The 25,343-nt window shown below is 47.1% G+C and overlaps 1 protein-coding gene across 1 annotated transcript; it reads right to left on the bottom strand.

Moving 5' to 3' along the window:
- Nucleotides 1-1,294: 1,294 nt before the first annotated feature.
- On the bottom strand, nt 1,295-3,422 carry LOC135898744 (very long chain fatty acid elongase AAEL008004-like). Its single transcript, XM_065427873.1, has one exon. The coding sequence runs from the start codon at nt 3,129-3,131 to the stop codon at nt 2,292-2,294; it is 840 nt and encodes a 279-aa protein (XP_065283945.1). The 5' UTR covers nt 3,132-3,422; the 3' UTR covers nt 1,295-2,291.
- Nucleotides 3,423-25,343: the final 21,921 nt, after the last annotated feature.

The following is a 25,343-nucleotide window of genomic DNA, read 5'->3' as shown; positions in this document are numbered from 1 at the left end:
TTTCTCACGCTGCAATTGCAGCTTTTATCCTACCTACTTCAACCTACTCAAAATAAAAAAAAATAAACTACAATGTTTAAATCACATTAGTTTTGGAAAAATTAGCTTCCGGAGCTGTGCCAAATAAATAGGGCCGCTCCAACCATGGGGGGTCTAATGTTTGCATTACCCAGAATCCCTGACTTACCTTGCTTCAGGAACTGTGTTGGGAAATGGGCTAGCGCTGAATCTTCTTGCGAACAAGGTCGGTGGGGTCCTGCTCTCACAACCTAAGATATAAAAAAGGCACCACGTGAGAACGAACCAAAACACAAGAAAAACCACAACTGGTGACGGTGATTCGAGCGGATAATTCAGGGGCTGCCGTTCTTTGTCGTACAGGTCACGGGGCACCGAACCGAACGCTGCTCGGTCGCAAGACTCGCTCGGTGTCGTCGAACGAGGTACACACGGAAGTCTAGCCGGCGGAGGGCTATAGGAGCTCTCAGCACAGAAGTGATGTTTGATTAGTCAGGCGGGTGGCACGGCCTGATTGGGAAAACAATTGCACGAGCGACAAGTTCATGCCCGGGAGCCCTCCCAACAGAAGCCGAGCAAATAGAAGGACTGGGACATTTACGGTCGGCGAACAATTATACTCGTCCCCTGGTCTGAGACGGCTATGTAAACTGCGTGGTTGGCGTTGACCTTGCCAACCTCGATGTGGGACACGCAGATTACTCACCGCACCCTGAAAAGAGCGCAAGCACTGAACGAGGAGCCTGGAACTGCTCTGTGTGGCGCACGATTGATGGCTTCCTGATGACTTCCCGCCAGAATGACTCGTGACACGATTGCTGGCTCCCATTCCTGCTGCACCTGCCACGGTAGCTCAGTGGCTAGGGCACTGCGCTGCTGACCTCGAGGTCGTGGGTCTGATCACGGCCGCGGCAGCCGCCATTCCATAGGAGGCGAAATGCGAAAACACTCGCGTACTTAGGTTTAGGTGCACGTTAAAGAACCCCGAGTGGCCGAAATATACCGGAGGCACGTTGTAGTTGGCGCTACCACGTGCCTCACAATCAGTCCACGATTTTGGCGCGCAAAATCTTTCTTTTTTTTGTATATCGTTGCTCGTGTGTGTGTGGCAGAATGGCGCGTGCAGCATGGAGTTGATATTGACATGCAATATTTGCACTCCATCAATACTTATCAGTTGCACAACCAGCCTATCGCCGGTGTTCTTTCATCGAAGAGCACGTGTGATGGCTTGGAGTGTCAAATATTGAACATAGCAGTCACATCGATTACGTGGTCATGAGCATTTAGAACATTTATTCTTGCCACCAGTTACAAAAGAAACGTTAAACAAGCACTCTCACCTTGCCTCAGTGGTTGGAAACACTTGTGGCATATTTATTCACCGAACGTCTTCATCCTCATAGCTATAGATTACGATGACTAGCTTTTTGCCGTAATTAACCAAGATGATAAATTTTCTCCGTCAATTTGTTTTCTCTCTTTTGATTGGGTGTACCGTGAATAATTGAGGTGATCTAATGTCGCTTCTGAAGGCATTTTACGCGGTACTTATGGTTATGGGTGATTTTTCTGCTGGAGCACTGCGGCCATCTACTCAAGTTATGCTGCGCAGAAGGCGAACAATCCTAATCCTTTTGTAACTGTCCTTTATAGCATCGATTTCCTTCTCATAGAAATGATACAATGACGTCATTACGATGTTAGCGACCATCTACAAGGGGTTTACGGCGTTACGCTGCAGAGGGTAAATCTAGTTCCGGTAAGAATGCAACAAATACTAACGGCAATGCCTCTGTTACATCGGTAGTGAGTGGTTGCTCGAGTTTACAGCATGAAATACTGAAAGTTACGAAAAATTATGTCGCACACATACACACACAAAAAAAATATAAGCGCTCGCAATAACACCGGTGAAAAACACAATACATGAACAACAAATGTGAGTGAAGCCGTGACAAACTAGAAATGCAAGGTACGTAACAACAAGCTAAACCCGAGTTCACAAAGCCGCTCGTGCGCAAGAACACTTCGTAAGGAAAGCCCGTGAGAAGCATGACAGCGCGAGAGAAAGGGTTTCTTGCGAATGAGAGGCTTTGTAACTTCTGCGTGGGAGCTCTGTCAGTGATCAAGTTGGCACTCCCGACTGCAGTTCGCCTCGCGTTTTACAACTAGAGTTGAAACCCGTTACAACAGTGTTCACCCAAGCCACCTTCCGTGTGCGGTACCGCTGTTTTCACAAACGACTCAAAGAGCCACGCACCTCATAGTGGTCAGTCCCTTTTATCTCCTTGCACTGTGCAGAAGTCCAAGTTTCTGTTTGAGGCGTAAGCGTTGATGTAAAAGTTAATGAACAGCACCAGTCCCAGGGTGCCTTGCGCAGACGCGAGCACGGTAAGTACCATTGGGTACCCGCAGTCATAGAAGATCGGTATTGACACGTGCAGGGTAAGAAAGACGAACTGGAAGATCTGCAGACGAGTAAGGTACTTTTTCCACCACAAGTACTTCTGCACCGCAGGACCAAGGGCACTGAGGAAGTAGTACGAATACATGATGATGTGAATGAACGAGTTGAAGCAGATACCCATTAGCACTTGACCGTCGCACCCGAAGGTGATCCAGAGCCAGCCGCTGAACACCACGAGGAAATGATGAAGTACGTGAAGCACAGTGATGTGGGAGAACTTCTTCCTAGCCAAGAAGAAGAGGGTGTCGAAGAAGTCGGCAATGCGCACGAACAGGTACCACCACGTCAGGCTGAGGATGGTCATGGCGTTCTCGTCACGGGAATAGCTGACGCCCTGACAGAAGACGTTGTAACCTCCGCCCAGGTAGGAATGGCGAACGTACTGGTAAAAGAAGAAGATGTTGGCGATCACCATCGCCAAGTTGTAGACCATGATGATGGGCTTGAGCTCGAATGGCTTGCGGTTCATCATCCATCGTGGGCCACCGATCTTGACCACGAAGATGTAGCCAAACAGCAACGGGAACACAAACTTGGGATCGGCCACGAGGGTCCAGCCTTCCGTGCGCGGGTCCCGTTTAGAGAGCACGTACCTATACATGTCCATGATCGGCGTCATTATTCCGGGCGCTAGTAGCGACATCGTATCTGTCGGGAGGCTCGGTCGTAATCACGCCAAGTTCAAGAAGACGACACGGTCGATTCGATCCGCTGCCCACAGCACCGGCGCTGGAGAAGCAGGAACGAAGATTTGCCGGCTTGCACGGCGCGTCGAAGGCACGCGGGAGCCGCCGCGTTTCGGGGGGCCACAATGCGAAGCTGACCACCGCGTTCGTAACTAGTCCACGTGCGTGGAGCCGGCGGGCCACGCAATTTCGGGGGGGAGAGAGGGCACGTACGTGACTCGTCCGAGCAGGGTGCGGGGAGAAGGATGGAGGAGGGGGGGGGGAGGGAGGGCAGCCGAGAAGAGATCGTAGAACTCGACAAACGGCAGCGAAGAGGCTTGTATGCCTTCCTGACACACTTCTTTTTTTCTTTCTCTCCCTTTCCAGAAATCCTTTCTTAACGCGGCCGATACACGCAAGTGCATTTCACGGGCGCCAGTCCCTGTTGTGCAAGTCGAGGGGTAATAATGTGCTGCGTCTTCCTGCACTTGAACGATCTTGTGCAGACCCGTGTGTGATGTGGCAAAACACGCAAGCAGGAAGCGGCGCACCCCTCGAGTTCGCGGTCATTAAGACGAACTTTGGGTGCGCTTAGTATCAGGCGAGACACATCTGTAATAGGAGCAAAAGAAATAAAAGACTTCGCATTCATTTTTTTTTCTTTAATAGTCATTGCGTGCCACGTCATCACGCTCTCATTATTCTTCGGCGTCGTTTGTGTAGGACTGCACGCAGATAGTAAGTTAAATGAAGATAACCACGTAGCTAGCTGAAAATGAAATTGAATGGGGAAGCAGAAAACGCAGCCAGGCTCCCACGTTATTGTCGGTAGTAACGTAGTCGCGCTATGTGGGCTGTACGTGAGCCCTAAATGCACAGCCAACTCTCTGGCTATACTGAATTTTACTAATTATCTTGCGGCCACATTTTCTCACGGGGCATAAATGTTACACAAGCACGACACAGTGCGTGCCGCGATTAACTGGGTGGAAGTTCCCCCGCTTATCATAGATAGCATGGATGTGTGCGCCTGGCTGTGTCTGTTTTCTTAATGCGTTAGCATTAGTGTCAAAGTGAAAAAAAGTGTGAAGTGTGGGAAGTAGGTCATACCGTAGAGTTAGAGGGAGGTGGGAGGGCTTAGAAGAGCATTTCTTTATCTCAATTAGCAACTACAAATAATTTTCCCCCCGCTGTCCCTCGTGTCACTGTTTATTGGCTTCTTCTGAATTGACTACATAACACCTAATGCTAACGAATTTACCGCAACATCGGCACTGAATTTTCTTTTTTTTAAACCTATGCCGCTGTAGTGGGCATGCGCCGAAATATAATGAACAACACATGCAAACCTGTGATACAATGGTACAACAGGGGCAAGAAAAAGCAGTGCACGAGAGGATGAGCAACTTTCCGATCTGGTTTCAAGCAGGTTGAAAGCTGTGAGCCCACTCTAAGACGCGTTCCAATGTACCAATGTCGTCACCAACCCTGCTGTCGTATTTGCTGTTTGTTTTCGTCTGACTGGCATTCATTGAGTAGTTGTCTAGCGGGAAAAAGAATGCCACCTCACATACTAATAGATGAGACTACGCGTGCTAGGATTGTCGTTGACTGGCCGATTCACACAGCCAAATAGCTATAACAGACAGCATTGTTAAGGCAGCTTAATGTTTGAGCCGGAAAACAACAGAACAGGGCATATTCATCGTTGCAGTGGTTTCTGTAGAACCTTTCCTCATGGCGGGCCACGTGGCGGATATAGTCGGATTGGACATTAGTTAGGATCGTGCGCGACAACGTCTCGTGGAGTAGGATTGATGAACAGAAGTGTGGTCCAAAACCCGTGTGTTTAAGGCAAACAGCAAGGCGAGAAGGCTGCAGTTTGCACGGGATCATCCGCAGTGGAGGGTGGATGACTGCAACAGAGTGGCCTTTACGAACGAATCAAACTTCGGCACTGAATGGCAACATAAACAAAAAGTACACCATGGGCTCTCACGCGGCATGTGGTCGATATTGTATTTACGAGGGAGTGGCCATTACTTTAATACTACATTCCGCAATTTTTTTTGTTTTCTAGAAACGAGCCTTACTACTCAGAAAAAGTGAGCTCATCTGGTCGCCACAGCGTAAATGTCCGGGGCGCGGTCACAAAGGACGGGCTCGGATCCAACTTTCTAGTATCGGGACAATCTGCTCGGTACCTACATTGACATCAGTGACCACAAGCTCCTTTCACACTTGCTTCATGGCCCCGCTAAGAACGGTAGTTTTGCCTCCAGCAGAGCCTATCAGCGGTCCCCACTGCGCGCACTGTGGAGGTTCACTCTGAGAAAAAGGGGGTTATGACGCTACCACGGCCACCGCAGGGAACCGACTTGAACATTTTTTTTGTAATTTCTAGGAAATAATGAGGAGGAATCTTCAGAGGCTTTGTTTGCGCAATGTGCAACCTGACGAAGTCTGTGAAGCTGCGAAGGCGCATTGAGAGGTACTCAAAAGAGACGTGGACCTCGTATCTGCACTGTACGATTTACTACTGCGGTGCATGGCCGGTGCTTTTCCGTTGACAGGAGACTTCCAGCCTTACTAACTGAGCAGCTTCCTTTTTCCCAAACTATGTTTCTTTTTTTCTATACTAGTTCAAGCTAAGGAACGGCATATCATATTTAAGCTTTTCCGCCGAGGGCCACTAAGTCACAACATGTGTCCGCAATAATCTTCTTTGAAACATACGCAATCATGGGATGCGCTTAACGTGCGGAAATAAAAAGTTTGAAGCTCAAACAAAACACGTTTCATCATCTGTTGTCCTGCTTTGGACGTTTTGATTATTATTTTTCTAACTATAGTGGCATGCGCTGAAACAAAATAAGCGTGAATGCGCACGCTCTTGCTCTCTCGGTTAAGCCGTGAAGCTTTCAGCGAGTTAATGCCGGTAAAGGCTGGGTCGTGCTTATGGCAAGAGCATAGTAGACGAAACTTGCACTTGCACTGAAATTGGTGCGCCTGTATTTTTGCTGATTTCGTCGCCTCGTCCCGTTAAAAGGCCCTGAGTGGCCTGTCAGCCGGGAGAGGAAGAGATAATAAACTTTGTACGCAACCGCACGCGGGTGAAGCAAGCGTGGGTAGCTCCTCGGCTCTACAGTGGGTGGTGCCCTCAGTCCAGGAGTCCAGCAGCCTTAGCTGCCTTTTTTGCTCGGTTGGCCAGCTTGAGCTGGTGTGTCAAGTCGGAGCAGGACAGTGAGGCTAGGGCTGGCCCGACAGCCCGGGACCGGACAGACCCCTGGGACGGACTCGGGCAGGGTAAGAAATTGTGGACTAGGGGCCGGGCTGGGCTCGGGTCTCGCACTTATGGACTCGGGTTGGGCTCGGGCCTCAGTGGGCCCAGATTAGGCTCAGGCATGCTATTTACAAGTTCAGAAAATTGAACACTATGAAAATTATAGCCCTATGCACATTATAGGTCAGTGGTGTCTGTCGGTTTATGGAACGTCGAGGCACGCAGGCAGGCCAGAACACAGAAGCGATATGCTGCCCAGATTAATGTATATTATTAGAGCTCTTCAGTCATTGGGAAAACGGTACCAGTGATTACCATCGGTCACTATGCACACCGCTTTACAATGCAATTAGCACACTTCAGGAACCTTTAATGCGAATAGCACTCTACTTCAGCCGTTTTGAGCCGGCCAGCCAGCCTTCCTGTCTGTCTGTCTGTCTGTCTGTCTGTCTGTCTGTCTGTCTGTCTGTCTGTCTGTCTGTCCGTCCGTCCGTCCGTCCGTCCGTCTGTCTGTCTGTCTGTCTGTCTGTCTGTCTGTCTGTCTGTCTGTCTGTCTGTCTGTCTGTCCGTCCGTCCGTCCGTCCGTCCGTCCGTCCGTCCGTCCGTCCGTCCGTCCGTCCGTCCGTCCGTCCGTCCGTCCGTCTGTCTGTCTGTCTGTCTGTCTGTCTGTCTGTCTGTCTGTCTGTCTGTCTGTCTGTCTGTCCGTCCGTCCGTCCATCCGTCCGTCCGTCCGTCCTCATATGCGGACCCAGTAGCCCAAGTGTCTACCTGCTCGGGCCACTAGGCATGTGCTCCGGGCCGTGCTACCATCGTGGTCGTTTATTCGCCATCATTATAGCTTTGTGAACTGACTCTCGTCAAGCTGTAGTCATCGCGTGTTCTACTACAACCCACTCATCCATGTTGTCTAATAAGTTGGGGCACTAGGAATGTGCTTGGGGTCGGGAAGTTATCATGAGCGTCGCATCGTCGTCATTGCAGCCTTGTTATCCGACACTCGTTAGGCCGTCGTTATCGAGCCGTCCTCGTTACACCGTCGTCGTCATGTCTTCATCGTCATGCCGTCGCTTTATAATTCTCATCACTTTAACATCATCTCATTGTCTTCATTCCGTCGTCGTCACACCGCCTTCGGCGCTCCATCGGCATCAATATTTTTCGCCATTATATTGTAATCATACTGTCGTCCATCAATCGAGATTATGCCACCCTTGTCATGCCATCTTCGTCATACTGCCTCTTCATCATCATCATCATCATCATCGCTTCAGCATCGTCATTCCATGGTCGTCATTCCGTCGTCGTCATATCAACTTCTTCGATCCATCGTTCCTTGTTCGTCCGTCTATCGTTGTCTTGCTGTGGTCGGTAAACCATGATTATGCCCCCCTTGTCATGCCATCGTCGTCACTGTGTTGTGGTCCCACAGACTCTATGATGCATTCGTTGACACACCGTCATCATCATGCCGTCTTGATTGTACCATCATCGTCATTGGTACTTCTTAATCCGGTTGTGTTCATACCATAGTCAGTTCACACCATCGTCGTCATGCAGTTGCTGTCATCCCATCGTCCTCATGTCATTGTCATCGTCAAGTTGTCTTTCGGTGGGGGCCAAATGCGAAAACACCTGTGTACTTAGAGTTAGGTGCACGTTAAAGAACCCCAGGCGGTCGAAATTTCCGGAGTCCTCCACTACGGCGCGCCTCATAATCAGAAAGTGGTTTGGGCACATTAAACCCCATAATTAAGACAATTTTTCCATTGCTGCTTCGTCATTCCTTTCTCTTTTTCATTGCGCCGCTTTCTTCAATGTAAAATGTATTAAATTGCCTACTGGATTTAGATTTAGATTCTTATAGTCATAAATTAAGGCTGTGCCTTTGCGACAAGTTTTGCCATTCCTCTTTAAGCACCCGCCGTGGTTGCTTAGTGGCTATGGTGTTGGGCTGCTGAGCACGGGGTTACAGGATCGAATACCGCCCACGGCGGCTGCGTTACGATGGGGGCGAAATGCGAAAACACCCGTGTACTTAGGTTTAGGTGCACGTTGAAGAACACCAGGTGGTCCAAACTTCCGGAATGACCCTCCCCTTACGACGTGCCTCATAATAAGATCGTGGTTCTGGCACGTAAAAACCCCATAATTTATTCACTTTTAAGCACCTCTAATTCTGTCATGTCTCCTGGCGCACAAGCCGTGCGAGAGCAGTCTATCCCGCGCCGGCGCAGACTACTGCTCACCTGCGCTCTTTTATGCGAAGCATATTACGAGGGCTCAACCCAGCTCCTCAGGCGCGGCGGTGACCATGAAATCACGTGACACCGTGACGTCACGACAGAGGAGAAGTGGCTTTGGCTCAACTCTTGCAAGACGGGCTGGGTGGGAATCGAACCAGGGTCTCCGGAGTGTGGGACGGAGACGCTACCACTGAGCCACGAGTACAACGCTTCAAAGCGGTACAAAAGCGCCTCTAGTGAATGCGGTGTTGCCTTAGAAACGCGCTGTTTCTAAGGCGTGCGTCTCTTGCTCAGGCGCACATTTCGTTGCCGCGCCGAACGCTGCTTTGCTCGACGCTCACCGCGTCCAATGCGGGGCGCGTAGTCGCTGCCCTGTAGCCCATTGTCTTACACCCCTTGGCGGGTCGACGGGAACGCTGTCGCGTTCCACTCTTGAAGGCGAAGAAGTAATGCATGAGTTGTTTCTTCGTCTAGCCGAACCAAATATAGCCAAGCAACAGCAGTTCACCAGGCTAAACAGTGGTTCAACAACTAAAATAAAGGCTAGTATGCTTCGCATCCTGGGCTTAACCTTACCTAAGCCACAGCCATTTTTTTTCTTGTCCCTTTTTTCTTTTTTTGGAAGGACTGCAAGGGGCTGGAATACTCTTCGCGAACAGGCTGTGCTCCACTCTGACGTACATCATTTCAATATTGCCATCAAATCATTATCACTAAATAATGACTCATCCCTCCTTTGAAACCTCGTGTCTGGGGTCATTTGAGGTATCATTAAATAAACAATAATAATATATACTATGATGTCCTTTGGGCGACTGTAGGTCTGTGGACATTATAGGTAGGTAATACAGGTATTAAATGGAAGAGCCACATAATTATTATTACGAAACAACTGGAGAGCCTTCTTCGCTTTCTGCTATCGTTACTGGTCGACTAAAACCAGCTCTAGCCGTCGCAGCACTGCACGGACTCTGTGAGGAGGAGTATAGGATAGGATAAGTGGAGGGCTAGGCCACAAGGGGTCATTGTCCACATATCCCAGAGTGGGCTGAGTCACTAACTGCGAGCTTACTTGATGGGAGCCGGCTTGGGGTAAAAGATCCACACTTCTCCAGAACACGGGGCACTGACCTATGCCGTGACATAAATACGTGGAACATCCGTCAAGACTACAAGAATGACATTGCAGTGAGCTACCGCAGCTCGTGGAAAGCCGAAGAGTTTGAGCTCTGGACCAAAGCAAAAGCGTTTCCCTTTGGGTGAAGAGCGTGTCCTGCGTGTGAAAAGACGGTAGCAGCGGCAAACTTAAAACTGAGAAGGGCGAGCGACCCTTCCGGTCGGGGTGTGTATTGTGTGAGGGGTTCAGCTACGTTGCCGCTTATGAGGAGAGACAGTATAAGGCGTTAATTTATGGCATGCTCATTTTTTTCCAGCCACTAGAACCCGAGTGAGTGCAATGAGAGCTGAAGCTGCTGCTGGACGGCTTGGCGTGCTCGCAGCGGTAATTCAGAGGTTATACTTACGGTTGTAGTATGTAAACTGCTACGGTTTTATAAAGTAATATATTCTGTGTATCTTCTGTGTGCTGCCCCCCTTTACTGAATGCCTCACTTTAAGGCATGTAAGATATTTCTAAATTTAAAAAATATGTCACCCCGTTCGTTGCTCGAAGCGAGATAGCCGGTTCGGGTCCCAGCAGAAGCGGCCGAATAGTGATTCGTTGGTATGATAAATAAAAGTGAAGACAAGCCGGTATACTGTTGTTATCTCTGACGTAATAGTTATGTGGAAACCCGTAAGATTAATAGTAGTAATTAATTGAGGTAAAATGAGACATCCACCCAATCATAGCAAATGCTAGATTGTATTTTTTTGTTTTTTCAACTGAGAGACTTTTCGTTCTAGAAGCCCGTACGGGTTTCCTTTGTAGCAACTGCTACGATTGTGTGGATCTCTCATTTTTCCTTAATTAATTACTATTGTTATATCCGTAATAGTGAAACCCCTGGGGCCAGAATTTATGGCGGAAACGCAGAGAGCAAAGATGGATGATAAGAGCGTCATATTTAAAACGCAGGAGTTGCAAAACACCTCAGAGCGCATTCTTTTTCTACAGCCGAGCTTCGAAGGGCTAGTTCCCCTTGTATCGTTTCCGTGCGTAGACACAAAACCACCCATGCGTGCGCCGATCCCGCAGGTAGTGCAATGCTGGGACTACCCGCGGTGAAAGTGCAGTTCGCCATGAAGGGGCCCACATGCACAGCTTCGCTGGTCATTCTACTTCACAGAGTAGAAGGGCACTGAGCTTTTTCCTCCGCTGACTGTTCTAGTCATCCCTGTCACATTCAACTAAGCATAGTGTTCGTAAAGCTTGCTTTTCGAGGAAACTGAAGTACTTCCTTTTCAGCGGTTTGCGGCAGCTAACGTGTTTGTGATAAAACTTGTCTCACCTTGAACGTTTCTGCAGAATATGCATTGGTAAAGCAAGTGCTCTTTTGCAACTTGCAACTTTGTATTTTTTCCTACTTTTTTTTTAAAGCGAGAGTTCTTGCACACAACCTTCCTTTCAATCCTCTGGCTCTGTATTGAAGTGGTGTCCTTTTACGTCTTCCGGATCACGCGAGAGGAAAAGTCTCAAAAGCGTCGTCGGGAGGAAACGCAATACGCCCATTCATTAGGGCTTTCACTTTGAAAGTTACCTCAAGGACTCGCTTTTAAGCCACCACGCAACGTCATCGCCAGGTGCACCGGTGCCACTGCTTCCATTAACGTTCATTCGCTTTGTTTCATCTGGCGCCTCTTAGCTAACCACAATCGGCCTCATGGCACTGCTACTTGAATGGATGGATGGATGATATGAGCGTCCCCTTTGAACCGGGTGGTGGGCTGTGCCACCAAGCTCTTCTTCTTATTTTGCCTAATGTGTTCCCTATTTTTTTTAGAAAACCCACAAACACAAAGAATTCCCAGTATCAAACTTTTTGAATCCTCACTAGGAACTCTGCTTTTGTACGCCTCCGTTCTTTGTGGTTTTTGATGTTTACTTTACCCTTGCTATCTCTGAACCCAAGGACTTCAAGGAGTTCAGAGGTGCCTAAACCAGCACCTTAGTAGATATCTTCACATTCTAATGGGCCGCTGGCGTTTCGCGCTCAGCGCCAAAAGATGACAAGGAAGTGTATAGTGCCCTATATCTGCCTTTTGAACGTCGCTATTGGAAATGACAAATAAAACTTCAGCGTACCAGAAGTTACAGCCTCACTGATACTGCGAACAAACATTAGGAAGAACTAGAAAGCAATATGTTTGCAACTTGTTTGGGAAATGACTAGCGTATGTAATGCGCGGTCCTGTAAAAAGGGTTCGCGGCCAGAGACCACATTCTTTATGCTTTAATTGATTGCCCGTATGATCTCGTTTTGTTCTCGCAACTTGCCCGGATAACGGCTTTTGTTTTTGGCTCAAGGTTACTGGGAGGGCGCCGACAACGGGAGCTTAAACAATTCATGCTTTCAAAAAAGGAAGTGCACAGTACAACGAGTTACTTGTAACCATTTGTACAGAGAGTCTCAACTACCATGCACCAAGATTTAAATATATGCAAATGCCACGTAACTGGACAGAGCCAAGGTAATGTTGTTTGTCGTAGCTTGGAGACACTCAGATTATTTTTTTTGCCTTCTACCTAATTCCATTATCAGTATTAATTAAGTAATCAACTCCTCAGATATCATAACTTTATGAAACCTGTCCATGAGGAAATTGTAAAGCAAAATGAAAAACTCCCGATACAACTTACTGTTGCTCAATATCTGCTACATCAGTGTTTTTCTGAGCGTGAAAGAAGGTCGCGAATACATGCAAAGTGCCTCGCGCGGCAATTTTGCGTGTATTCGGGGGCTTATTTCACGCTCGGGAAAACACTTTTATGTAGCACGTGTTGAGTAACAGGAAGCTGTATCAGGAGTTTTCAAGCGAAGCTTGTGTTGGCTCACAAGTTTCGATGGCGATGTAGTCATACAAAAACCCAGGTTCTCCCAGAGCAGAGCAGCTGCGACAAAGGGCGGTATGGTGAGTTGGCAGCTGCGCCGGAGCCTGAGCCATTAGCAAGGATTCCAGCTGTATAGGTGCGCACTCACGCCACGCGCGACCAATCAGAGCCATTTCGCTTCCACCGGAGAGGGAAAGGGTTGGAAAGGGTATCGAGCGCCTGCGCCGGCATCGTTTCCACCCAGTGCGTCCAGAACAGATGGGTCGGCCACGCGTTGTGCGAACCCCCGAGATACTGGCAGCCTTCGACGAGCGGCGGTGAGAAGTCGCCCGTGAAAGAGCTCGCCGTAGGCGCGCCGATTCAGCCATTAAGAACTAAATATAGTCCACCGTAGCGTGAACGCGCGCACACTTTACGTCACGCTGGCAAAAACAACAGCATCGATAGTTCGGCCGATGGTTCGACGCACTGGCGCCGCCAACGTAACCGGATGCGGCGAATGCGCTCCGGCGCGCATGGCGTCTAACGACGCTGCCTGGCGGTTCTCAAGCACTTTGATCCTTCTTTTGATGGCAGCTGCTCATTCTGTAGGGAGGTGGCCGACACCTTCCACATGGTTTAGGCACGCAGGCAAAATCCTTCTCTCTCCCCCCCCATCACCTCTTCCCGAGAGGACTGGGAAGCGGCCCTACTCGGCTGCCAAGAACTATAGGCCCAACAAGCCCTAGTTCGGCGGACATGTGCCATGGTCAAGACCAACGGGGTCCCGGAATGAGAGACTCCACCCATGCAGTATTTCAAAGGGCGCGAGCCACTAGAGGTCTCTCCCCGAGCACCTCTCTGTATATATAGCCCATTAAATGCTTTTCACCGCCATCACCTAAGGACGCTCGCCCGCGCTCCGACAACATCGGTCTATAAACGCGCCTTTATGCAGCCCGAGCCCAGGCAATCCGACAGCAATGAGAAGATCCAGAGCTGAGGGAGCGAGAGGTCGAAGCAATCCGGCACCGTTACCTGTGGGTTACTTAACTGTGACGAAGATCAGGTGCAGGCAGGACAAAACTTCGCTTACCCCCATTTTCCGGTAGGGGAAGGATTGGTCTTCTTTTAACGTTGCTCTACAATTTTCTCAGTGGCACTTTTCTCCTAATTATATTTGAGAAGTTGATTAAGTACTCCAAGCGACGACAAATAACATTCCCTTGGCTCTGTCCAGCTACGTGGCATTTGCATTTCTTTAAAGCTTGCTGCGTGATAGTTGTGACACCCTGCATATTTTAAGGATGAAATGCACAGGACGGGCTCGAGGGATGGGCAATGAAGATAAAAAAGAGGAAGTGAGAGTCAAGATAGGCATTGGTATATGGATGGCTTCCTGTCTCTTTTTTTTTTCATTACTGCGCGCCAGTCGTTGAAATCCAAACTCAAAGCTGTCCGGCCTCGAGCACCGTTCTACGTAGTCCTTGTGTCTAGCCATCCGGGGTTCCTGCTACCAGAGAACGACGTCCGCGCTTCCCTTGCTATGAATCGTTCTCCCAGGACTTCATTGACCTTAGAGCGGCTAAGGGCCACCGCTCACGTCTTCTTCGTCATATAGCTATATTCTCTTCCAATTCTATGGATATTCCTATCGGGACCACATTGACCTCCGAGCCATCAAGGGATGGACACTCAGCATGCCTGATTTGACCACACAACAAAATGGCTGGTTGCAGAGGGGTGACTTCGAGGTGCTGCCAAGAGATGGGATGAAAACGAAGACAGCGCGCACCTGTCGTAGGTGAAATGGAGCGCAGGTCTGATAGTTGCTTTCGGCCGGCTAAGCTACGCCTGTGGTCGGTACGGCCGGCACTCTTCCGCAGACAGCCCGCTGCAGTCCCCGGTCGCCAGTCGCTGTTGCAGCTTTGGGATTCTGACAACGCGTGCTCCTCGCAACACGTCTTTGCCACTTCCGATCAGTCGGTGACGCCTACTCTACGCTCACTAATCAACGGGTACATAAAAGCACAGACTCCCCCGCTGACGTCACCCGCTCCAGCTTTGCCGTCAGGAAGCACGCCGCCCACCACAACTTCCCATTTTACTTAGCTTGCTACGCCACGACAGCTCCCGACAGTCATCAATCTACAAATGTGCAGAGGCCACCAAACATCATCCCACCTGGGCCCGGCAGAGCTTCATGAAGGCATGAATACGGAAATACTACTATATATGGTAGGCCCTAAGCGCAGGCCACCTATCTCACTGCACGCAGAGCGGGCCTGTCATCTGGGCAATATGTCACACCTTCCAGCCAGTCTTTGTTCTCTTTGATCTCCCTTTGTTCCACGTTCGACCATGGACAGCTCGGCTGCATGAGGCACGTTGTCAAGCTCAGGCGATTCAAGTGCATCGCGAGGCTTGGTTCTTCAGCGGCAATGCTGCGAAAGGCCACTTTGCGTCACATAGAAGCAAAAAAGCTCCCCCTTTCGTTGTCGTAGACACCTCGCAGACAACCCCGACGCTGTGCAACCGATCGCTATCTGTACGACCAACAACGTTGAGTTCGATAGACTTCGGTTCTATATTCGAAACTCCCGGCTGCATTCCCCTAACTATTTTTGTCTCGCCATACACACTGCCACCCGCTGGAGCCCCATGCCGATTTGTTGAGTGCCAGGTTTGAAGACGCGCGACCCAGCGAAATCATCGGGCTCGGCTTTTCACTTGTTTCCCGTTTCACTTTCACCTGTTTCCGAGTCAGCTGTTTCCGAGTCATCGAAGAAAATTGGTAGAGTTCATACGGAGCACTGCCGTTCGAGGGGAGCCCAGGAAATACAATGCTGCGTGGTGAAAGCATTTCCAGCGCAAGGGCTTTAATTTGACTTCAGTGCTTCAAGTCTTCCTCCACTGCCAGATGATGATGTAGAACTGGAACTGGCGTGTGTGTACAGCAGAGGTACCCTCCGCTCTACACAGACTCTGAGCGCTCCTATCGTAGTCCCGAAAACTCGCCACTGTCAGGGGAGGATGGCATATATTCAAGTCGTGATAACACACCAGATGAAATGGTGCTGCACTCGCCCTTGTCTAGTCCAGCTTGTGTTGCAGTCTCGCCATTCCCCGATATATTGTAGCGCGATATTTTGCAACAAAGTAGCAAGAAAACATTGATACTCTGTTCGCAGCCAGCACCGCAACGAGCAGCGGTGTCGGAGAGCACTGCTAAGTACAACACGCCTGTTTCGTGGGACGAGTATGGCTAACGACTCGAAACTTTCTGCGCTCTGATCAACTTCTCGAAAGACGAGAAGTGTATGCGTGCGTGCGTGCGTGTGTGTGTGCGTGTGTGTGTGTGTGTGTGTGTGTGTGTGTGTGTGTGTGTATGTGTGTGTGTGTGTGTGTGCGCGCGCGTGCATGCGTGTGCGTGCGTGTGTGTGTGGGGGGGGGGGGGGGTTGCGTGCGTGTGTAGGTGTGTGCGCGTGTGTGTGTGTGTGGGGGGGTGCATTTTTAACAGAACGTATTTTGAACTTGAAACCTATTTAAGCTCGGTCAAAGAAGGGAGGGGGGGGAGTCGCTTGCTAAAATCGCATGTAAAGATGTTGCATGTAACGAAAACCACGTGTAACGAAAAGTGTTTCAATATTACCTAGATTTACCGTTTAAATCCGATGATCAATATCTCTATTTAGGTGTGACTTTCACGTTTCTTTTTTTTAAATGAGGGTGCATTAAAATGCGAGTGCCTTTAAATTCGCCATTTAAACAACTGCCCCTAAGGCACTCATAAACTTCATAAATTTTTGGTAAACGGTCGTGTGAAGCTCAGATTATTAGCTGCTAAGTATGTCCGTCTCGCCTAGGAAGTCGTCTGCAAGAACGCCACGTTCGTTGCACTTATAGCCTTATCTTTTTTTTAAATATCGGTATTGTCTACAAAAAGCACCCTGTGTACTCGTCTGTATGGTCTCTCCCCATTTACTTTCTTATATATATATATATATATATATATATATATATATATATATATATATATATATATATATATATATATATATATATATATATATATATCTTTTTTTTGCTGTCACTACCCGTTTACCTATGCCCCATACGAGGCATGTATGGAAATTTTGAATAAATAGGTGAGTATAAGGAGTGTATGTATAGCAGGATATGAGTGCAATCTTCATAAGAGAAGAAATAGCCAGCCAGCGAGACGTAAACTTTTAATCCAAAATCACGTTTGTCGGCGTTATGGATTGAGGCTATACTTACCTCACACTTTCCTGGCCAACATCCGATGTCTGCGGGTGGCTTCGAGCGTTTACAGAGCAGACATTTTTTGCACAAACAACGAGAGTTTTATTTCTCTTTTTTATATCTACGAAGCCAGCGATAACGCTATATAAAGAAAGTGCAAGCCGTGTCAGCATTAGGTTATTCTTCTTCGTAGTTGGCTAGCCCATCAATGTGCATTGCCTTCCTGTTTATAAGCTAGCGTGCCAAAAAGCAGGCATCTAAGAAGCATATAAAGGCTCCCGTTCAACGTAAGGAATGATTGCTTTGCGTGTGTCTCTGCTTACGGGCGTATATGTGCTCGGGCGTGTGTGCTTTTGAGGCCATTGACATAAGAGCTTGTCATTCGCAAATCCCTTTCTTTGGTGTTTGTTCATTTTTGTAACTATAGGGCCCGCTCAGCGTACAATGGTGTATCGCTGCTGAGAACGAAGTCGCGAGTTCGGTCCCGAGCCGCGGCGGCCGCGTATAGACGGGGGTGGCGCAATGCGATAACGTTCGTGTACCGAGAATTGGGTGCGCGTTCTATAAAGCCCTAACGTTGATCAAGACTAATCTACACTGCGACAAGCATACAAAATCGCTGCTATACCAGCCGTAAAAATGGGAGTACATTCATCAGTAAAATGAGTGCACTCCCGTTCACGAATCTTCACGAACTTAAGGTTGTAAAAGTTTTTAGATATGCTGACGACTTTTTAGTGCTTACTGACTGCACATCCGCTTGTTTTACTAATGAATATACTCCCCGTTTTTACCACTATTCGTGACTGCCTTAACCCACTAAACGTGACCTTTGAAATGCCATGCGACGGGAAGATTAGATTCCTTGACATCAAGTTTGTGCTCACCGATAACGAAACCTGCTGGTGTTACGAACCTAGGGCAAGTAAGCCACTTTTACCATTTCATTCCGCGCATGCAGAGCTTATGAAGAGGGGAATCGCGAAGACGTGTTTCAGCGAAGCGCTGAAGAAATCGTGCCAACCCCTAATGCATGATAGCTTCGGACGGAAAGCCTCGCGTTTAAGCTGGGCTGGTTAGCCGAGCCACAGGCTTATGTCAGTCTCACAAGGACTGCTTAAGAAGGCACAGCAAAGCACTTCGGAGCAGGTGCATGGTTCAAGCACTGATATGAACAAAAGAAAGGTTGCTATCATCCGCTACATACACGGGTTCTCTCATAGATTACAGAAGATTGCTGGAAGGAGCGGCGTCAACGTGGTATTATCGGCGCCTAATAAATTTGTCAGCCTGCATAGAAACACAAGGCCAGAAAGAATCACACGTACCGCATGCGTAAAAGAACACAAAAACAAATTCATTGATTGCATAGCGGGTGCGGCATATACTGCATTCCTCTCGGGTGTGGATGATCCTACATTGGTCAAACAGGCAGATGCATAAATGTCAGGCTACGAGAACACAATAACAAAGTAAACAACTTGGCCGCTGATGGGTTTCTTGCCATCCATTGCCAGAGATGCAAATGCAAACATAGATTTAAAGAAACAGTCATCATGAGTAGAAGCAAGTGTGAGATGACGCGCTTGATTATAGAAGCTAGACACCTGTCAACATTCGGCGACGCATGCGTCAGTAAACCTTCTATTCCATTATCCTCAGAAGAGCTCAATTATCTTTGTTCGCGCTGAACGTGTACATGTCTGTGAATATGTGTCAAAAAATGCTTACGTGTGGTTCCCTGATTACCATTTTTTAACCGAAATTTTACACGTACTGTCTGACGTTTCGAGGGTGTGTATATAGCAACGAGAACGGGAAATGAAATCTGTTGTTGGAAGTTAGCGCTGTGTGTGTTAGGTGGGCCTTTCTGTTGTCGTTGTTCAGCTTGCGCTACAACAAAATAAAATAAGCCATACCGACAAGCCCTTATGGCTATCCTCATCGCCCACTGGCACATTTTACACGCCAAGTATACTCGCGCTTTTACGTGCACAGTTGTGTGGCACGAGAGCCATTTATTTTTCTGCATCGAGGAAATTCCAAGTCGACGCGGAGTCTTTTCGTCCCCCATTGTACTTTCAGAGGAACTCGGAAAATTTCGTACAAGGGCAACGATTTCCCCGTGGACGGCAGCAACTAGCATACCTGTATATATAGACACTAGGTGAAGGTCGCTCGCATTAGCGTACTCGTTGTGGCCGGTTCGGCCCCAAGGTCCGCAACTTACGCAATCAGCCGGCATAGAAGTATCGAGCAATGGAATAACACTTTGATGTTTACGTTATACGTTATAGCTATATCTAACATTACATTGTAACTATAACGCATAACCTAAACATCGTGTTTTTCCACTGCCGGACACTTCTCAATAGCTAATAGCTAACAGCTATAGCCACATTAAAGCTAACCTAGGCTCGTTGTACGGTGCAGTAAAATAGAAAATCTGCGCTTTAATGTTTTCTTCTCGGCAGCACGTGGAGCGTGCGCGGCACGCGAAGGGATACTACAATCTTGGCGGTATATCTACGCTTCTCTGCCAAGAGGAAGGTCATTGTGCGACGCCACAAACACGTGCGATTGCGCACACGTAGACTTGCGTGCGTGTGTGTGGCGCTGGTTGCGGTGGGCTCTATCAAACGCCGTCCCTCTCTTAAGGAGCCGGGCACACGCCAGACGCGTGTTGTCGCTTTCCGGGAACTTAACTGCCGATGCAGCGACGCTTCCATGAATAGTAAACAATGACGACAAACAGAAACGGTGACGCCAACGCGTTATATAGAAACTCCTGCTTGCGACCACCGGCTTCGTGCTTGCTTGGCGCTGCGATTTGCGGCACCGTATAATACAAGCCGAATGGTGCGGCAGTTGTGGTTACCTATTAAGGCAAATGGTAAACGTTCCGGCCGTATGATGTTGTTGCTGCTCGCTCGTATAGGGAGTGTTTGCCATTGTCCGCCCACTTTGTATAATACTATCTCTAACGTCACGGTTGCTTGGCATCTGTTCTTACTAACAGTTGTAGCGTAAGAACTTGTTCTTCTCTTTCTTCTGCATAGACACCAGGTACCGGCCAGAAGACGCTAAGAGGCGTTTATTTGTCACCCAAGCGGCGCAGATAATGGCTGCTAAAGATGCCAAAAAATCGATACAAAAGCGACAGTGAACGACGCTTCCTTTTAGCCTGGGCGTTACGCACCCACCTTTGCCGGCTCAAGCTCGGTAACGTTTGTGCTCCTGATCTCAGTCACAAGCACTCCGAGTTATACGAAGCATGCGCACTTCGAAAATGTCATTTCTTGTCATTGACATAAGCGATTGAAAATCTAAAGGCAAATACTCATCGTGCTCCTCCTATTTTGTTTTCCCCTCTCTCTGTAAGATCGGTGTTCTGAGGTTAAGAGGGTTATCCTTTTTAGGGCTGCAGAATGTATAAATAAAAATAATAGTACAAAGATTTAACGCAAGGCGGCCATTGCACTGTACTATGATGTGCTTCTGTATGGGTTAGGCTTCATGCACCTTGCTCAAGTTCTCGAGGAAACCAACAACGTCGACTGCCTTAGTCATTTAACCTGGAAGCAACGGAGCATCGATGGAGTACACGCAACAGCGGCGTCTATCTTTCTATGAAAATGTTCAACTCACCCGTCACCCTCTGTTTGCGACACCACCAGATTCTTTACAAAAGCGCTATAATCGCAGTGCATGGCTATACAGGCAAGGGCCGACCAAACACCAAGCTATCTCTATTGTCCCTAACTACCTCCGCAGTACTATATACCTGATCCGAATCAAGGCTGTTTCACATGCTGCGACTGCAACGACGAAAATCGGTGCTGTCGCACGCGTCGCAATGCGATTTTTAGAGGGCTCATTTCACATGATTGCGATTTCATCAATGCGATTGGTGCGACGCCCAGGGTTGCTTACTGCCAGGTTTCGTGGCACACGCTGCATAATTCTTTTATTGTAATGAATAAAACGTTTACAGTATAATGTTCTTGACTTTTCTTGGTTAGAAGCAAATAATATGTACGTTTACTAATTTAAAACGTTAGTTAAGATTTGTCTTGGAGTGCGCGACGGCGGTTTCGGTAGTTCAGTGCGACATGGCGCACGTAAACAGCTGTTCGCAGGTGGTTCTGCGCCGTGTGTTGTCTCATCTGCCTTCTATGACCGTTTCGTTCTGCCTGCGCTACAACAATCTCCAAGATGACCTATCGACCAGTTCGTATTGCTACCCCCACCACATATGCAGTATTCGGAATTCGGCTGCCACGAAGTCGTCGTGTCAGCCCAACAAGATCCTCGCGCTACCCGTGCTCAGCGCCAGCTTCTGAAGAAATGATGCGTGTATATTGCCCGTGATTGCGCATATGTGGTGCCTGCTACTAGCCATATTCTTACGCCAAACGCAACAAGAAGCACCAACCCGAAAGCACGCGTGTGCCACTGAACGAAGCCTCAAATGATCTGTGTGATTACGACGTGGAATGAAAATTGTGTTGTGAAATTCAACCTTAGCGCTATCCTGGTTCGTCCATCGCCGTGCTTGCGCTGCGAATATATATATGGGAGCCCTCTCTAAATATTTCTAAAGGCGCAAAAGCCGACGCATCAAATGTTTCGAGCAGTTACCGTCACTTTTGTGGAAACCTGTACGTTGTAACATATCATTCTAAAGGACACGCTTCTCGTCCACTTTGTTGTTCTGTCTCTCGCGCTGGCAGTATACTCGGAACTTCTAACAAGAAGACCATATCAATACGCGCTATTCATAAAGCAGGATCGTAGGCCTGCGGCATTCGCACTTGCCGTAGAATTTTTCAGCTTTCTGCTCAGCCTTGCACTTCTCTCACGGTTAGCCTGTTTTGTGGAAATAAATATTATTCTTATATTATTAATGTTATTAGATATTATAGTTTCTTCACTGTAATTTATAGCAATCATCCAGATTTCTTAAGCTAGGCGTGCATTTAACCTGTATTAGATAAACATTGTTACGACATGCTTATGGGAGTCATTTCAAACTAGATTGCTCAGCCAGAGAAAGTACAAATGCAAGTCTCAATGTTTGTTCGAATTTGGTATTCCTAAACAGATTATATTGGCAGAATTTTATGCCTGCTTGCATTTCCAGCAATTCAATGTTCAGAGCTGGAAAAACTGATTCCTTTTCTTGCTGTTGAAAGGCTGCTTCAATGTCGATAGCAAGCTATAATTATTCATTTCAAAAGTTTTAAGCAATGACTATATGTCTAAGCTTATCAATGCGTTTTTGTTCCACGAACACAATTAAGTTTTCTCTCTCCTTCTTTTGACAGCCATGGAATGAAACCGTTCACTTTCATAAGTATCAGGATGGAAACATTCTAGAGTTTGTCCTGAGCATTTGCTTGCATCCTATAGTGTGCATGTTTGTATCAAGTTCTGGTGTTACAATCGCAGTGATCTACACATATTGTTATGTTGCTACAAACAAATTTATTTAACTTTCTTTTCAAATCTACAATGTGGCCATGCAGTTACAACTATATTAATAAGCAAAAAAAAAACTGCAGATTCAGTGTACGTGTTGGAATCTATGCGAAGTGAAGTTTTTGTCAAGTGGTCAATTAAATGCGGTTAAAGTAACTGCGATATATACAATTTGTCTTACTTTCAACAATCCAACATGTCATCTTTTGCAAGGTTTGCTTATGCACCGCATAAGTCACAACCTTAATGTCATGTAATCTTTATGCATTACACTGTTCACAAACCATACCGAAACGCAAATGACAGTTAATGTAGATGCATGCTGCGAGACATCAACACAGTGACATTTGTTGAGCAAGGAATGGTGCGAGGTGTATGCAGATGAATGAATGACGTGCTTATGTACTTATTTATTTATATACCTCGCAGGCTGCAAGGTTGGAGTATTATGCAAGGAGGAATGAAAAAGTTGTTACAAAAGGAAGAAGGGCACAACATTAAGAAAAAAAGCAGTACCAATACATTGCACCAACTAGCCCAACATGTTTTACTGGCACAACATTATACAATACTTAACAAACAATAACAGAAAAAGTTACTGCCCATGCACCCTGTACAGACGGTAAACCTGCGAAGCTGAAATGTGCGGCCTCGGTGTTTATCACTGAGTTAATTCCAATGGTTTATTCAAGTCTTTCTATTTTATTGGTTATGTCTGTGTTTCTTAATGAGGTTTTGCACATGTTTGGCTTGGGTTTATCACATTGTTTGTTTGGAATGCCACACATTGCACTTTGCAAGATGCAATGAGTGGTTCATTGTGTTAATCCAGCGGGTCCATCAAAGTCTTTCTGGATTATGTTACGCACTTGTGTTTTGTAATGCATTAATCATAATGTTTATGACTCGGTTATGCACTGTAGTTACGAAGTGACACACCGGATCTGCACATTTCATTTAATTAAATACAGGGACACATTTTCGAACCTCTTGGGAAGTCGGAGAGAGACTGCTGCACGCGCACTCTGCTGCTAGAGAGAAACGACGTCACTATCGGTCTAGCCAATGGCCCACCACACCTTCGCTGCGAGATAATAATGACATCATGATCTTGTCTTAACCCCATCCCTCTCTGTGTCCCTTCCCTGCAATAATACGCAGATAAATGTATGTTTGAAATGCATAAGCATTTCTATGTCTACCCAACACGAAATGTCTCCGTCCATCATGGAAGACGAATTCAATGGCTCACACCCCCTTAAACAATGGCTCATACCCCTGCACTAGGGTTTTTGGGATCGGACCACGAGTGTTTCGCCTAGGCATACACAGCTTCACTGTAAAAAGAATGAACACCTTTCTGCTAGAGACCAAGACAATCATGAGGTGTATTAACAAATGAAAGTTTATTGAACATGCCGAGTAAATGCTGTTCGACAAGCAATAAATCAAATTTACACAAAAAGCAGAAGCAAGATCTGATGTGTGTCCATACAGATCCCAACAGGAAACGCATCCATCTCTGAAAGTGTAACAGCGACCATGCTGACACAAGATTCTCCCAGTGTCTTTGCATCTACAGCCTCCATAATTTCTCTAGGCAGCCGATCTGCACAGAATGCTAGCTTCCTCTACAATGCATTCTCCACATCTGAGCGTGCATTGTAGAGGAAGAAGCTAGCATTCTGTGCAGATCGGCTGCATAGAGAAATTACGGAAGCTGTAGATCTAAAAATGCTGGGTTAATCTTGTCAGCACGGCCTCTGTTAGAAATGGATGCATTTCCTGTCAGGAAATGCACATGAATTTTTGCTTCTCCTTTTTGTGTATGTTCAGTCTATTGCTTGTCAGCGAGCATTAACTCGGTGTGTACATTAAACTTTTGATTGTTAGATCATCTCGGTTTTCTTGTTTGTCCTATGTGTTCTCTGGTGCCAATTACAGCTAGGCTATTCGTCTTTTTTTTTTTTTAGACTGCAACAAGTCGCTTTAATGGCCCTCATGAGACCTTATAAAATCTTTTATTTGGCCAATGTAGCAAGAACGTACAGTGTGAAGCAGTAAGAACAGGTTATGCTAACTTCTAATTAAAAGGTTTATTGTGAAAATGCAATGATCTATAAAGGTTACCACAAAGTAGTACAACAATAACACCCGATAAAGACTAGTGCTTGATGAAACCAAGCATAAAAGCAGGAAAGGGAGAAAATACATATAGATATACAAGTCCAGGGGAAAAAAAACATTGTGATCACCAAGTGTGCATGTGGCTACCTTCCAGGAAACTCAATTTTTTCCGGATGGCATGGAACTGGAAGAATGTGCTTGCATAAGCAAGCTATCAGTCTGTCTATTGGAATAACAACAGTGTTTCTTGAAAGGTGCTGGCATGCAGGATTGGCAATTGTAATGATTTTTTCCTGCACTTGGAATTTTTCTCTGTTTTCTTTCTGTAGCATTTTTATTTATGTTTGGCTGCATCAAGCACCAATTTTTATCTATCTTTCAAAGATGTCTTTCGTTTTCTGGGGAAAACTTGGGGAAGGCAGGAGATGGAAATTCAAGACGATGAGCAACATGAAAACAAGGTGAAAGTAGAAGCCAACGTTTCCAAACGTGGACCTTGAAGAAGACAAGTCCACTAGTCGAGACGTTGGCTCCTGCTTTCACCTTGTTCTCGTTTTGCTCGTCGTCCTTTCTTTTTCTGGTAATTTGTATAACTCGCCACATTTTTACAAATGAACCGCAGTTGAAAGTTAGTCCTCGTCCATATCTAGTGTCATCCTGTTGATACTGCTTCATGCTATGCACTCTTGCAACATTTGTGTGCGTGTGTGTGCACACATGTGGATTTGTATGTGAGATCGGGCCCTTGGGCAGAGGTATCATTCTTCTCCTGTGCAGCCTTATGAATTCATTAACTATAGTGCAACAGAAATGCAATGGA

The sequence above is a fragment of the Dermacentor albipictus genome, chromosome 3, assembly GCF_038994185.2.
Source record: "Dermacentor albipictus isolate Rhodes 1998 colony chromosome 3, USDA_Dalb.pri_finalv2, whole genome shotgun sequence".
NCBI classification, from domain to species: Eukaryota; Metazoa; Arthropoda; class Arachnida; order Ixodida; family Ixodidae; genus Dermacentor; species Dermacentor albipictus.
The sequence above is the reverse complement of the archived record's forward strand: the minus strand, read 5'-3'. Positions and strand labels throughout refer to the sequence as shown.